Source organism: Elephantulus edwardii, unplaced genomic scaffold (genome assembly GCF_000299155.1).
Source record: "Elephantulus edwardii isolate Elephantulus edwardi_28Jun2011 unplaced genomic scaffold, EleEdw1.0 scaffold00091, whole genome shotgun sequence".
NCBI classification, from domain to species: Eukaryota; Metazoa; Chordata; class Mammalia; order Macroscelidea; family Macroscelididae; genus Elephantulus; species Elephantulus edwardii.
The window spans coordinates 1,416,947-1,430,522 of NW_006399841.1; the positions used below are offsets into that span (position 1 = coordinate 1,416,947).

The 13,576-nt window shown below is 56.0% G+C and overlaps 2 protein-coding genes across 3 annotated transcripts in view; one reads left to right on the top strand and one right to left on the bottom strand.

Annotated features, from left to right (window-relative positions):
* The window catches only part of PLCD1 (phospholipase C, delta 1), a 25,483-nt gene extending 23,375 nt beyond the window's left edge, over positions 1-2,108 (top strand). For both annotated transcript variants that reach the window (XM_006890594.1, XM_006890593.1), the window contains exons 10-15: positions 81-240; positions 355-471; positions 1,108-1,286; positions 1,384-1,516; positions 1,716-1,865; positions 2,023-2,108. In XM_006890594.1, coding sequence (XP_006890656.1) covers positions 81-240; positions 355-471; positions 1,108-1,286; positions 1,384-1,516; positions 1,716-1,865; positions 2,023-2,108 — 825 coding nt within the window. The remainder of the gene's footprint in view (positions 1-80; positions 241-354; positions 472-1,107; positions 1,287-1,383; positions 1,517-1,715; positions 1,866-2,022) is intronic.
* A 697-nt stretch (positions 2,109-2,805) lies between these two features.
* Positions 2,806-13,576, bottom strand: part of VILL (villin-like) — a 15,073-nt gene continuing 4,302 nt past the window's right edge. The window contains exons 4-19 of the mRNA XM_006890655.1: positions 13,358-13,466; positions 11,895-12,005; positions 11,523-11,725; positions 11,078-11,156; positions 10,882-10,980; positions 10,128-10,260; positions 9,166-9,266; positions 8,790-8,927; positions 8,561-8,719; positions 7,796-7,975; positions 6,771-6,916; positions 5,267-5,411; positions 3,807-3,992; positions 3,498-3,623; positions 3,136-3,366; positions 2,806-2,919 (exon numbers count right to left, since the gene is read on the bottom strand). Of these exons, the coding sequence (XP_006890717.1) occupies positions 2,806-2,919; positions 3,136-3,366; positions 3,498-3,623; positions 3,807-3,992; positions 5,267-5,411; positions 6,771-6,916; positions 7,796-7,975; positions 8,561-8,719; positions 8,790-8,927; positions 9,166-9,266; positions 10,128-10,260; positions 10,882-10,980; positions 11,078-11,156; positions 11,523-11,725; positions 11,895-12,005; positions 13,358-13,466 (2,260 nt within the window). The remainder of the gene's footprint in view (positions 2,920-3,135; positions 3,367-3,497; positions 3,624-3,806; positions 3,993-5,266; positions 5,412-6,770; positions 6,917-7,795; positions 7,976-8,560; positions 8,720-8,789; positions 8,928-9,165; positions 9,267-10,127; positions 10,261-10,881; positions 10,981-11,077; positions 11,157-11,522; positions 11,726-11,894; positions 12,006-13,357; positions 13,467-13,576) is intronic.

Below are 13,576 nucleotides of genomic sequence, written 5' to 3' on the forward strand. Positions count from 1 at the left end.
CATCTCTCCGTTTCTGGCACTTTCAGTGTCCACTCTGTGCCAACTCCTGGGTCTAACACGGGCCTCCCCACGGCCCCCAGGAGAGCAAACTCAACCTAGCCATGGAACTTTCCAACATGGTCATTTACTGCAAGAGCGTCCACTTCGAGGGCTTTGCCAGGCCCGGCGGCCACAAACAGGCTTTCTATGAGATGGCATCCTTCTCAGAGAACCGCGCCTCCCGACTGGTCCAAGAGTCAGGTGAGCACCTGCCCTGCTCCCGAGGCGGCTCTCCATCTGCCTGGCCATCTGGCCGGCCATCTGTCAGAGCCTCACTGAGAGGCCTCCAGTTCTGACTGCCCCCACCACCCTCAGGAAACAACTTCGTCCTTCACAACGTGGCCCACCTGAGCAGAATCTACCCCGCCAGCTGGAGGACGGATTCCTCCAACTACAACCCCGTGGACATGTGGAATGCAGGCTGCCAGATCGGTAGGGGTCAGCTGGGACTGAGGCCTCGATGTGGGTTTTGGTCCTGAGGGGTCAGCTGGGACTGAGGCCTCGATGTGGGTTTTTTTTGTTGTTTTTGTTTTTGTGCATGTACCGTCAAATCAGATCTGACTGGTACAGGAGGAAATTGCCCCTCCTTCTCCGGCAGAGCATCTGGTGGATTCGAACCGTGTACCTTTGGGATTGCAGTACAGCTTCTTGCCACTAGGCCACCAGAGCTCCCCTGTATGTGGGTTTTGGTCCTGAGGAGTGGGGTCCAGGAGCTCTGGAGGCTGTATGCAGATGGTGGAAAGTCTAGGATCCCACCTAAGGCCAGATGTCAGGGCTTGTGGGCTCAGGAGCTGGTAATCTGGGCACTTCAGCTTGGAAATACCCTCCCATACCCAGCCACAGTGTCTGAAACCCACCGTTCACACGGCAGTTCTTTGAATGCTGACATCGGTGATGGAATGTGTGCGATTTGTGAAGTGGGTCAGTTAGGGAGGGCAGTAAGTATTGGAGGAGACCCTACTTTTGATGCCCCACGTGAGCCTTGACCACAGGGGACCCTGAGTGGACAGTGCTGAAGGGCCCTCTCCATGCCCAGCCACAGCCTGTGACTGCCCTTCCTGTCTGCAGTGGCCCTGAACTTTCAGACCCCTGGGCTGGAGATGGACTTGTACCAAGCTCGCTTCCAGGACAACGGGGCCTGTGGGTACGTGCTGAAACCTGCCTTCCTGCGAGACCCCAGCTCCACCTTCAACCCACGTGCGCTGACCCGGGGGCCCTGGTGGACTGAGAAGCGGCTCACTGTCAGAGTATGAAGGGACCGAGGTGGGGCAGGTGCCTGGGGGGAGCTTCCGTGCCTGCTCGCTGCCATCCCTGAGCTCTTCACTGTCCCCTGTCTGTCCTCAGGTCATCTCGGGGCAGCAACTTCCAAAAGTCAACAAGAGCAAAAATTCCATTGTGGACCCCAAGGTGATAGTGGAGATCCACGGGGTGGCCCAGGACGCGGGCAGCCAGCAGACCGGCGTGGTCACCAATAATGGTACGTGTGGGGCCTGGGTCGGGCTCACGCGCTGGAGCTGGGGCGGATGCTGGAGCTGGGGCGGATGCTGGAGCTGGGGCAGATGCTGGAGCTGGGTCGGATGCTGGAGCTGGGTCGGATGCTGGAGCTGGGGCGGATGCTGGAGCTGGGGCGGATGCTGGAGCTGGGGTGGATATGGATCTTCCTCTTCCTCCTCTAGGCTTCAACCCTAGGTGGGACTCCGAGTTTGAGTTTACTGTGTCTGTACCCGAGCTCGCCTTCATCCGCTTCATGGTGGAGGATTACGACCTGTCTTCTAAGAATGATTTTGTTGGACAGAGTACCATCCCCTTGAACAACCTCAAGCAAGGTGAGTGTCCACCTGAGGGAAGGGCGGCCACGGCAGGGCAGGCCGGCCTAGCATCTCCTGGACTGGCGGCTGGCTGGCCTTAGTATGTCCTCCGGAGTGACCGGAACTATGCGTGCTCCTTTCTGCTCTCCACTTACACCTGTCCTCCTTCCCCCAGGATACCGCCATGTCCACCTCTTGTCCAAGAATGGAGACCAGTATCCATCCGCCACCCTCTTTGTGAAGATCTCCTTCCGGGACTAGGCTTGGGAAGTTCTGTGGGGGGGTCACCCCAAGTGGACCAGGCCCTCTGTCCACCCCTGAGGGCTGGGCAGGTGTGGCTCCTTCAACCTCTTGCTCAGAGCTGGAAGCCCCTGAACTGCCTCCAGCTCTGACGCTGTCCATGCTGCTGCCTCTCCAGTGACCCAGAAGCTGGCCTTGTCCCTGGAGCTGTCCTCAATTTTATTAGGAATACACTGCAGTCCTCTGCCCTCTGGTCAGCCCTGGGTCAAAGATTTTTATAAAAATTGTGAGACTAAGCTCAGTGTTTTCTTTCCTCATTTCTTGTTAGTTGTGATTGAGTCAGTTGACTCACGGACCTTATATATAATCGGTGAGGCCCCTACGAACATATTGTATCTGAGAATCACACCCCAGCATCTCACTACCTGCCTTCACCACCCTCAGGCTGGGGTGAAGGGGTTGTTGGTCCCCCAGCTCTCCAGGGAGGAAGTCTTCCCCTAGGATGGTCCTGACCAGCCCCAGATCCCTGAGAAGTAGGCCTCCTGAGTGACCCAGGCTTGAAGCCACATACCACAGCTTGTATGAACCACAAGATTTTATTGACAAAGTCAAAGGGTGACCAGTGGGCCTGTGTGTGTGTGGGGTTGGGGGGGCTGTGAGCAGGGTCTTCTCAGGGCTCTTGGGCCCTCAGGTGGCCCTGGCAGAGAAGGGCCTGGATTCAGAAGAAGCCATGCTTTTTTTTCTCCTGCTGCTGCTTCCACTTGGCCATGCGGTAGAACTCTTCCTTTGACTTCCCAAAGATGTCTTGAAACTCAGCATCTGAGAGGTAGAACTGGGGTGTGGACGCAGAGGGAGAAGCGACAGCTGAGCCTATCATCTTAGGACCCAAGGCTCTCTGACACCTGTCTGCCCACCACCCCATCGAGAGCGTCCCCTCCCCAGCCTCCTGCCCACTGCCTGAGGCCCCTTCATCAGTACGAGGGCTCCCCCAGCTCGTTCAGAGTCATCAGTGCTGGGGCCGTGCATGGCAGAGGCACCCAGTACCCACCTCCTTGCAGGCTGGGTCCACGCCCTCTGGCAGGTCTTCTGCAGCCTGGTGCATCAGCCGTTCACGGGGCAGCACCCCAGGGGTCACAGGGCTGGGGCTGGGGCTGGTCGCCTTGGGGCCTGGCTCAGGCTCATTCTCTGAACTGTCCTGGGAGATGCCGAGAGCCGGGAGGGCCAAGGGCCTTGTCAAGCCCTCACGTGGTAAGCTGGACATCTGGAAGTTGTTGATTTCCTATCCAGAGAAGGATTTCAGGTTGAGGAGTTTAGGGTGGCCACACACTCTACTGGCCCCTCTTGTCCAACTGGCCCAGTTGTAACCTTCCCACCAGCCAAGGTCTGGCCATTTCCTTCACCCATTCTGACCATGCCCTTGGTGCCTAGAGCGCTGACCACCGTAGAGGAAGCCCTGGTACCCACAGCTGTGATCCTGGGGACATCAGGTGTTACTTCCAGTCTCCTCTCCGCCCCCTCCTTGTAGGGTTGGCTGTTCTGGGGACAAAAATCAGGGCTGGGGCAGGATAACAGCTTCAATGGGACCCAGGAGGGGGCCTGAGGATAGGGCTTCTCCCACCCACACTAGAGGTCCTGGGCAGGGCAGTGTTGCCTCCTGCCTGGCCAGGGTAGGCCCTTCTGCTCAAGATTAGGGTGGGGTTGGGGGGTTTCCAGCCTCACAGTCCATTTGTATGGGTCCCAGATGAGGAACCATCCTGTGAAGGTGGGAGGTTCAAGGCCCTGCTTGACCAGCACGATGGGAGTAGCTGGACTTCTTCCTGCTGGGTGGGTCCTCAGATACTCCTGGCCCCAGCCCACTGCCTCCTTTCTCCACACGCTTGCAGCTTCCCCAAGCCACAGGAAGACCTGAGCCAAGAGAGGGGGGCTGGCAGTGGGGCCAGTGGAGGGGCTCTCCAGAGCTGACCAGTCCATCAGGTAGTCTCAGAAACTGACACACAAACATCCCCTTTGGCATCCACACAGGAGGCCCCCACTGCCAAACTCACACCAGGCCACAGGCAGGCAGGTGGTAGAGACGCTGCAGTGTTAGCGTCAGCCTTCCTGATAAGGTAACATTTGAGTAAAGATCTGAAGGTAAGGGGGGGGGGAGGCGTGTCCCGTGTATGTTTGAGATGAAAGGGTTCCATCTGGTTCAAACCAGAATAAACAACCAGTGCAAAGGCCCAGAGGTTCAGGGAACATGAAAGACCATCATGACTGGAGCAGAGAAGCCGGTGGGAGGGAGAGTGTGGACAGGCCACAGAGGGCCTTGTAGGTTGTTGTAACAATGCTGGTTTTTACTCTGAATGAGGTGGGACACCTGCAAGCTACACTCACAGTCACAGACAGCCCCACAGGTGGACAATGGTTCAGAGACACATTACCATGGCTATATACAGGTGAGTGCAAACACACACACACAGTCATCCAGTGCCACATGGCCAGACGCAAGTCACACAGCTATATGCCATGGCACATAAACACAACCACACTCAATGACATGACATGATGCATGCTAAACTAAGTTACACATAGCCTAACAAGCCATAGTGTATATAGTGTATGACCACACTAAAATGACTACATCATTACTGTAAACAGTTCATCTGTTCAGAGTCACGCCCACAACCAGTCGGCCACATGTGCACGCTCTTTCTTTCTCTCTTGTGCTCTCTCTCTCTCTCTCTCTCTCACACACACACACACACACACGTGAGACTGTGTGTGGTGTGTGAGAGAGAGACACTCACAGCATCGCAAGTCACAATCAGCTGTAACAGCCAGATGCCGTCAGCCTCACCCAGCCACAAATGCAGAGGCCGCTGCTGCCACACATCATCACCCAGAACCCCCACACGTATGACATGGTCCGTCCCTGACATTGTCTCATGTTCACCACAGACCCTCACACCACAGGCTCACTGAGTTGCACACAACTTCAAAAGTGGTCACCAAGCACACAGTCCCAGTCCCCGGCAGTGTCATACTGTCAGCACCCTGTGACCTCAAAGTCAGAGAATCGCCCGCCCGTCTGATGACTTAGATGTACACCCCGTCACACCCAGCACGCCTGGTTCCCTGCTGACACAAACACAGTCACACCCCGCTCACACCCAGCCTGGCAGAGGGCGCAGCCTTACCTCCTCCCAGGTGTCCAGCAGCATGACGTCATGCTTGTCCAGGTCCTCTTGGCTGAAGAATGTTACTTCTGAGAGAACCAGGCTGCCCATCTGGCTGGAGCACTCAAACAGGCGGGGTTGGAAGCTGGAGGCCTCCTTGGGGAGCCTGGCCAGGGTGGGCACAGGGCCATGAGGACACTGAATCCTGTGCCTTCCACTAGCCTGGCCAAGGCCAGCCCAGCCTAAGTGACCTGTTCTAGGGCTAGAAGGTGACTTCTGGGGTTAGGAGGCATGAGGTCTCCCACACAACTAACACCAGTTACACCCCATCCTTCTCAGGACCTCAGCGGCCCTTTTCTGTCCAAGGTGAAAGCAGACTAAGCTTTGAGTTAAGGTCCTAGAGAAGAACACTGAGGAAGAGCACTGAGTATCCCATGGACTGTTAAAAGGACAAACATGTCTGGGTGAAAGTGCAGCCAGAGTGCTCCTTATGGGCAAGGATGGTGAAGCTGAGTCTCACGTACTTTGGGCATGTTTCTAGGAAAGGCTGCCTGTTCCTTGGAGAGGGACATCATGCTTGGAAAGGCGGAGGATTGGCGGGTGGGAGAGAGGAAGACCCTCACAGACATGGACTGACACAGTCACTGCAGCAGTGGGCTCAAGTGTATCAGAGATGGTGAGGAGGGAACACGACAGGGCAGGGTTCAGATTTGTTGTCAATTGGGTTGCTACAAGTTGTATTCAACTCGATGGCACCTAAGAACAACCACCACCACCACCACCTAACACCAGCCTCCCATGAATTTCCCAGGAAGGTGACACCAGGCTTAGTGGGAGGAACCCCAGAGGACCTAGCATTATAGAGGGGAGGAGGGAGAGGGGCACAGTAGCATTTAACTTAGACTTGGAGAGGGGGTGCTGTGTATAAAGCAGGCTCTGCAGACATACTGAGAGCAGCCTGGGGTTGGGCTCCTACTTCTCTGCCCACCTTTCTCTACACATCCTTCTCACTTACACATCACGCACACACACCTACACCTGTTCTTGCACACCACACATCACATATATTTCTCTGTAAGCTAACACGGACACAAACCCTGGGGATTGTGTGTTTGGGGAAGAGTCTTTGGACCCCTTGAGGGCGGGGAAATCCAGAGGTGAGTCGAGGCAGAGTTGACCAGCAGAGGGCACTCGTGTCTCTGCTCCCTGTTCGCTCAGGCTCTTTCAGATGAAGTTTACTGCTCAGTCTCATACTTCAGACTAGGAGAGGCTATTCCTCAGGAAGGGTCATCATGCTTGGAGAGATGGAGGGTCAGTGAAAGAGAGGAAGACAGTCTCCCACGAAAGAGCCCGCTATGATAGGTTCCCACGTGACAATACAAAGGAATGTGGGTGGGCTGTGCTCCAGGGAGACTCTGGAGCTGAGGTCCTGAGTCTCCAGTTCTGTGACTCCTAATTAATCACCCACCCTCTCTGTGCCTCAGTTTCCTCTGTAAGACGCATGTACTCTTCTCTTAGCCATTACCTCTTATTGCTGGAGTAAGGAGCTGGGCCCCCCAGGGCCTCCCAGAACTGGGGAGACTCCTGCCCCTCCAGGACTATTTCTTCGTTCTTCTTGGAGATGTGAGTAGCCACTATCCTCGCCATCTCCCGCTGGTCACCGCTGCAGCTCTGGGGGTCGGGGACAAAGACTGAGGTGAGGCCCAGCAGAGGGTGGGGGCTCCACCTTCAGACTCAAACTCCCATTCGCTGAGGGTGGAGAGAGCCTGAATCACAGGAGGCCTGAGCGGATGGGGGGCGGTCACACATGAGCAATGGATCCCCCTTCCGCTCAAGCCTGTCTCAGAGGAGGAAGTGCAACCAGGCTGTTCCGTGGAGCCAAGGAGGGTGAAACTTCATCTCACATACTTGGGGCATGTCGTCAGAGGGGCCAGTCCTTGGGAAAGACCTCATGCTGAAAAAGGTGGAGGGTCGGCAAAAAACCCTCAACAAGACGGGCTGACACAGTAAGTGTAACAGATGAGGAGGAGAGCACAGGATGGGGCGAGGCTTAGATCTGTTGTTCGTAGGGTCGCTGTAGGTTACAGCTGACTCTGTGACACCTAATAAAATCTAGTTTCCTGTCTACTTCAGTCTCCCATCTGAGTGGGCACAGATTCAGAGCACAGGATAAAGGCTCCCAGGCTGGGCTAAGAGCCATTCATGGATTAGGCTGAAGAGGAGAGAAAACGCTCCCAGACTGGACTAGGCTTCCCTTACCCCCAAGAAGCATGAGAGGGGTGATGTCCCTTGCTCATGGCAGGCAGGAAAGACAGGAATGGCTGTGTGGGCCTGGCTTGCTCGTGCCCTGGACTCCCCGGCCCGCCAGTCACTTTGTAACTCCCCTCAGGGCCGGGGGGTGGGGTTGGGGGGACACTGCACAGGTCTTGCCCTCCCGACACCTTCTAATGCCCATCTGCGGCTCTACTCAGGGTCCACGTGGTCCTTGGGGACACATCCATCTGACAGCACAGCCCCTGAGCTAAGGTGGGGACTACTGGGGGGGGGTACCTTCCCAAACCAGATGTAGCAGGCGTCAGCCGTGAGCAGCAGGAAGATGCCGCTGGAGTCGAGGGATGAGGCGCGGGCTGGCAGCTCCGTGGTCTTGGTGTTGTAGCTGTCGGTGCCTTGGACACGGAGGAGCTGGCCGGTGGGCGCTGACTGCCCCTTCTCATTGCATCCAGGGACCCCCTGCAAGAGGGCTGGGGCTCAGGCTGATGGAAGGGGCTCTCCCTTCTTGTGCCAGTGAGTAGTACGGGGTCGCGAGGGGTGGGGGCTGGTATCAAGCGCTGGTGGTGCAGTGGACGAAGCGTCAGAAGGCTGACTCAGCCCACCAGCATCTCCAAGAGAGGAAGATGAGCGTCTGCTTCCCTAGAAGTCACGCGTCTCCCAGGCCAGTTGTGCTCCATCCTCTACGGTTACCGTGAGTTGAACTGACTCAATGGCTGTGGGGGCTGGTCGTTGGGACCCTCTGAGTGGGGAGTGTGAGGTTCTGTTAGTCTATTGCCCTTGCTAAACAGACCCTCGCCTCATCTCTGAGGGGAGAGCGAGCAGTTCGCCAGCCTTTGAAGGTTCAATGTGTGATTCAGTATGTTCACCCGCTTTGTGCTGGGTTGGGGCCACTGCGGGAGGAAACCCAGACTGGTCACCCTTGGTGCCCAGGGATGTGCTCTGGGCCCCTGACCTGAAGGGAAGGAAGGTGCCTGGCATGTGAAAGGACCAGGGACACATGGAGGAGCTGGTGAGGCAGTGGCCACAGGGGCCAGGGGGCCGTACCTGGAAGATCACCAGCTGGCCCTGGAATATGGCGAGGAAGTGGGGTGGCTCATGGCCCATGGTCACGTGCTCCTGCACCAGGGCCCCGCCGTATAGGACGTCCAGATCCTCAGCCTGGCTGTTCAGGGTCTCGATCTGGTCGGAGGTGGTCTGGCGGCCCTGTAACAGCCCCCTCTGAGCTCCTCAGCCCTTGGGCTGTATGCGTCGCTACCCCCCTCAGGTGTCCTACCTGCCACAGGTAGAGGATGTAGTGGACACCGCCCAGCTTCTGGTACGTATAGAGGACGAGGTAGCAGTGGCCTGAGTACAAGTGCCCGTGGTGCTTGGGGTCCACGGGCTGCCGCTGGGAGTCCTGGATGCACCACACCTGTGGGAGGAGGCACTGGGGATGGGCGGCTCCTGCACCTGGACCAGCGCATCACCTGGTGCCTGGCCAGGCCGTTCTAGGCATGCCTTGTGGTGAGAGGCCTGCCCCCGGCTCTTGGCTTGCCCCAAGGATGGGAAATGCAGGTTGTGTGTGTTTTCTCCTGGGCGGACCTTGGTCACCTTAGACAGCAGCCACTCTGCACTCATCATCCCTCCAAGGCTGACAGCACTCTTCTCACCTCCACCTTCCCGGAGCCATCGTCCACCATCCTGAGCCGCGCCGCTAGTTCAGGCCTGCTGTGCAGCTTGCCTGCATCCAGCTGGACTTGCATTAGTTTACCTGGGTAAAGAGCAGAGGCCATCAGTGGGCCCCGTCCCCGCCAGGCCCTGCCCCACCTGCCCTGGACCCCTGCCACAGTTAGAGCTCTGTTTCTGGGGCCCAGCCCCTATGGCCAGCCGTCACCCGCCCTCTCAGCACTGCAGGCCTGGCTCGGGGCCCCATCCTCTCTGGCCATGTCCTGCTCCCTCATTCACTTTTTAAAAAAATTATATTTTACTATTAATTTTAATGAACGTTTACAGACTTTGGATTTCCATTCATTCCTTGTTACATTTTTCTCCCCACCCACCCCTCCCCCCAGTTCACACTTCTCTTTGAAAAGTAAAAGAAAAATTCTTTCACTGTTATACAATCTCTCCCCTGCCCCCCCACCTGCGTCGACTCCACTATGCAGCCTTCATTCTGGACTCTTGTCATGATAATAATACCTAATCAGATATCGCTTTTAATCAGTTCTCTCCCTCATCTGTTTCAATACATTATGTATTACTTATTCCCTCTTTCTCAGTCTTCCCCCAACCCCGATGTTGGTCCCGTTTTACAACAGTGGCACTATGCAATATTTGTCCTTTTGTGACTGAAATATTTCACTCACTTTTATGATGGAAGTTCTAGGCTCCACTCTCTACAGCCAGGCTCTGCCCCTTAGGCATCAGACCACGCCCCTAAGGCAGCTGCCCCTAGGCTCTGCCCCTGAGCCCCACCCCAGTTCCAGCCCTTTGGGCTTAGCCCCTCTGTCCACCCACAGACCCCCAGACATCATCCCAAAGGTCCTTCCCCTAGGCTCCACCCACCACGCAATCACACCCGGCCTCACCTTTCTCCCCGCCCCCGCCCTTTGGCTCCACCCTGTCTGCTCACCTGTTCCTTTCATGCCCTTGAACTGTTTCTCATGCCATCTCTGGAAGAGTTGCCTGAATGCTGCCGACTCGGCGCCATCATTCACCACCTCCACGTTGGTGTAGCCCGGGTAGCCCTTGGCCTGGATGAAGCCCTGGGGCGGTGGTACGGTCAGACTGGGCCCCATGGCCCTCTGCTCAGTTGCCTTCACCACCACCCCTCAGCTCTGGCTTCGCTGCCAGCACTAGTGAGCCCTACACAGGCTTAATAACGAAGATCAAGACCCCCTAAGTGGCTGACTCCATCACTACCAAAACCTCTGAAGTCCCTGACGTGGGTGGGACCAGAATCCCCCTCAGTCCAGGTCTTGGGAAGGGCCAGCCATGACTAAGATTCCAAGAGGGCCCTGCCAACCCCCTTAGAAAAAAATGGGGTGTCCAGTGCAGACACGTCCCACTTGTACGTGGAGTTTCTAGAAGGTTTCCAGGGTGCTGTTTGTTCTGGCCCAAGCCAGGACTCCCAGGGCAGACACATGCCCTCATGTGTGACAGGAGGGCCCTGTCCTCCCCAGGCTCCTGGCCGAGCTGTGTCTGCCCTTCACAAAGGGCAGTGCAGTTTCCCCTTAGACTCCAGGGCAAGGCCATGTGTTCTTTGATCAGACAGGACAAGATTATCTCCCCCTTCAGCGCCTAGGACTGGGATATCCACCGAAGCAGGTCTCCTTCTCATCAGACCCCACAGCAGGGCTGTGTCCCCTCAGGGCCCCGGGCCTCACCCCTGCCCGGCTGAAGGCTGCCTTTTTCTCGTGGAGTCTGGACCTGCGTCCTTGCCATACATAGATCTTGCAGCCCCCTTGGTCCAGGATGTAACAGCTCTGGGAGCAAGAGTGGGGCCGGTCAGTAGTGGTCAGGGTGGTAGGGTTGTGGTTGTGGGCTTGGTGTGGGTGGGGCAACCAGCCCAGCCTGCCTCACCTCTTCCTGCAGTAGGTCCTGAGTCAGTGGGCAGGTTGCCAACTCCTGGATCACGAGGTCCTTGCCCTTCTCATAGACCCTGGGAAGTAAGCATCCAGGTGTGGGAGGTCCCACCCTTTCTGACTAGGATTCACTTTGTCCCCTTGAGCTCCCCCGGGGAATGGAGTCTGGGGTCTCTCCAGCCCCCCAGAGGAATGGAGTCTGGGGTCCTGAGTTTCTAGTTTCACTGCGGAAACTTGGGCCTCTTGGGACCTCAGTTTCCTTGTCTGTGCAATGGGTCTTTCTGCAAAACAGCCACATATCATGCCGGAATACAGGCTGGCCTGAAGGCCCCAGGTGGCCTGTCCCAGAATCCCTAGAGCGCTTTCTGGAGGGGTTTCTATGGACGTGTTTATTGCAGTCATGAAGGACATTCCCCACCCTCCCTGTGAGGAGGTCTGCTCACTGGTAGAGGCGGACTTTGGCCTTCTGCAGCTGCGTAATACTCCTCCTGTTGGGCTTGCCGGCAGGCAAGTTGTTCCCTTTGCAGCCCAGCACAGCCTCCATGATCTGCATGAGTTCAGGAGCCTCCTTCTCGTCATTCACCACGCCAACCTGCGCACGACCACCACGCTCCTTGTCCCGCAGGCTGTAAGTCAGGGCCAGTCCCTGAGAGAGACGGAGACAACTCTGGTGGCCAGGGCTTCCCCAGCCTTCCGCCTTCACCCATCAGGCAGTCTAGTGCAGATCCACTCCCAAGGCTGGGAAAGATCGACACCTGGAAGGCTGTCCCCGTCTCCAGGCCTTGAACCCGCGACTTCCCAGGGCAGACACTGACCCGCGCCTTCTCAGCAATGCTGGACTTGGGCCCGTTCCACTGGATCATCACCTTGCCTAAGTCCAGCAGGAAGATGTCACTCACGTTGAAGCTGTCCCAGGAGAGTGTCACCTGCCAGAGCCAGAAGCAGCCCGGAAGGAGAGGGGTGTCATTCCACCAGACCCAGCTCCTGAGACACCTCGGTCCGTCACAGGCTGCTTGAGTGTCTCTAGAGCAGGCCACTGTGTGGGGAGGGAGCTGTGTGAAACTAGGTGTGCACGTGACCATGGCCCTTTACACCACCTGTCAAGGTGTGCAGACATACATCTGTGTAACCATGTTTGACTCCAAGGGTTACTCGATGCATCTCTCGGTATGTGGGTAAAGCTACACTTCACAGGAGGAGGGTCACTGGGTGTGACTCTTCTGCACATGCCTGAAACAGTACATGTGTACCTGTATGTGTGCATGCAAACGGGTACAGGTGTATCTATTCCACAAGCACATAGATGAGGGGTATATAACATAGGAGTGAAGTGCATTTACACACAGGTGACAGACACAGTGCACGTGTGTGGGACAGTGTGTACCTGAGAAGAGATCTTCTTCACAGTGAGACTTTTTTTTTTTATGTCACTGATTTACTTAACTTTTATTTTGGACAACCCAGTTTAAAACAGATAATTAGAAACAAGCAGCAAACAAACAGATGAAACTAATAAAAAAATTGATTGAAAAAAGCTGGGAGAGAAATTGGGTTTATTTTTAGTGTTAGGTGCACTTTTAAGAATAAAAGGGGACACGTGAGATAATGCTACCAGGATTACAGGTAAGACCTGGGGCTATGGGACATCCATGCATGAGCGGGGTTATGTGGTCACCAGATCTCTGGGTCCCTGTGTGTGGGTGGACGTGTGTGTGGGTGTCTGTCTGTAGGTGTCTGACTCTGAGTTACTTTGTAAGTATTGTACATACTTGAAAGTCTGTTAAATCACATCCTTGCCAGAGCGTGGCAAAATGTTTTGTTCTAGCAAAACCAGCATCTTGTGGAAATTTCCTGGCAAATATAAGCAAAGGTACATTTTCTGATTTACACAAAGGTACTATATGGCCTAGAGCGCTTCCAAGAGAATTATGGGTAGATAGTATGTGGACCTACAGGCGACAATGAGGCTGTGAGTGAGGGAGTGTGAGTTACCACCCCCCACGCCAAATCATTCGGTGACCACTGTGGCAAGTGATTACAAGTGACCTGGTGGCCACCGTCCTGTCTGCCACGCCTCCCCAACCTGGTTCACGAGTCAGATGAGGAAACAGTGGCAGAGATGAGGCTGGAAGCGTTTTCTTTCTTCTCAGTCAAGACTGGTCTTTGGGGACGCTGATCCCACGGCCCTTGTAGGACCCACTTCCCACTTCCCGATCTCCACACTGCCCTCCACTCTGCACACTCACAGTCTGCACGCGGGTCCAGGCGCATCCCTCACCTCTGTGGCGGACACGTGCTTCCTCCCTCTGATGTGCAACAGCCTCCGGATGCTGTAAATGTCGGTCTCCACGTGCATGAGGCCGGAGGAAAGGCCTCCCTTCCTGTAGCTGAGGAGGGAATGGCAGCCATGTAAACGCACAGACTACCGAGTGCAGAAATGTGTGCAGATGCGGGCATGTGTGTGCATCCGTGCAAGTGCAGAAATACGTGCAGATGC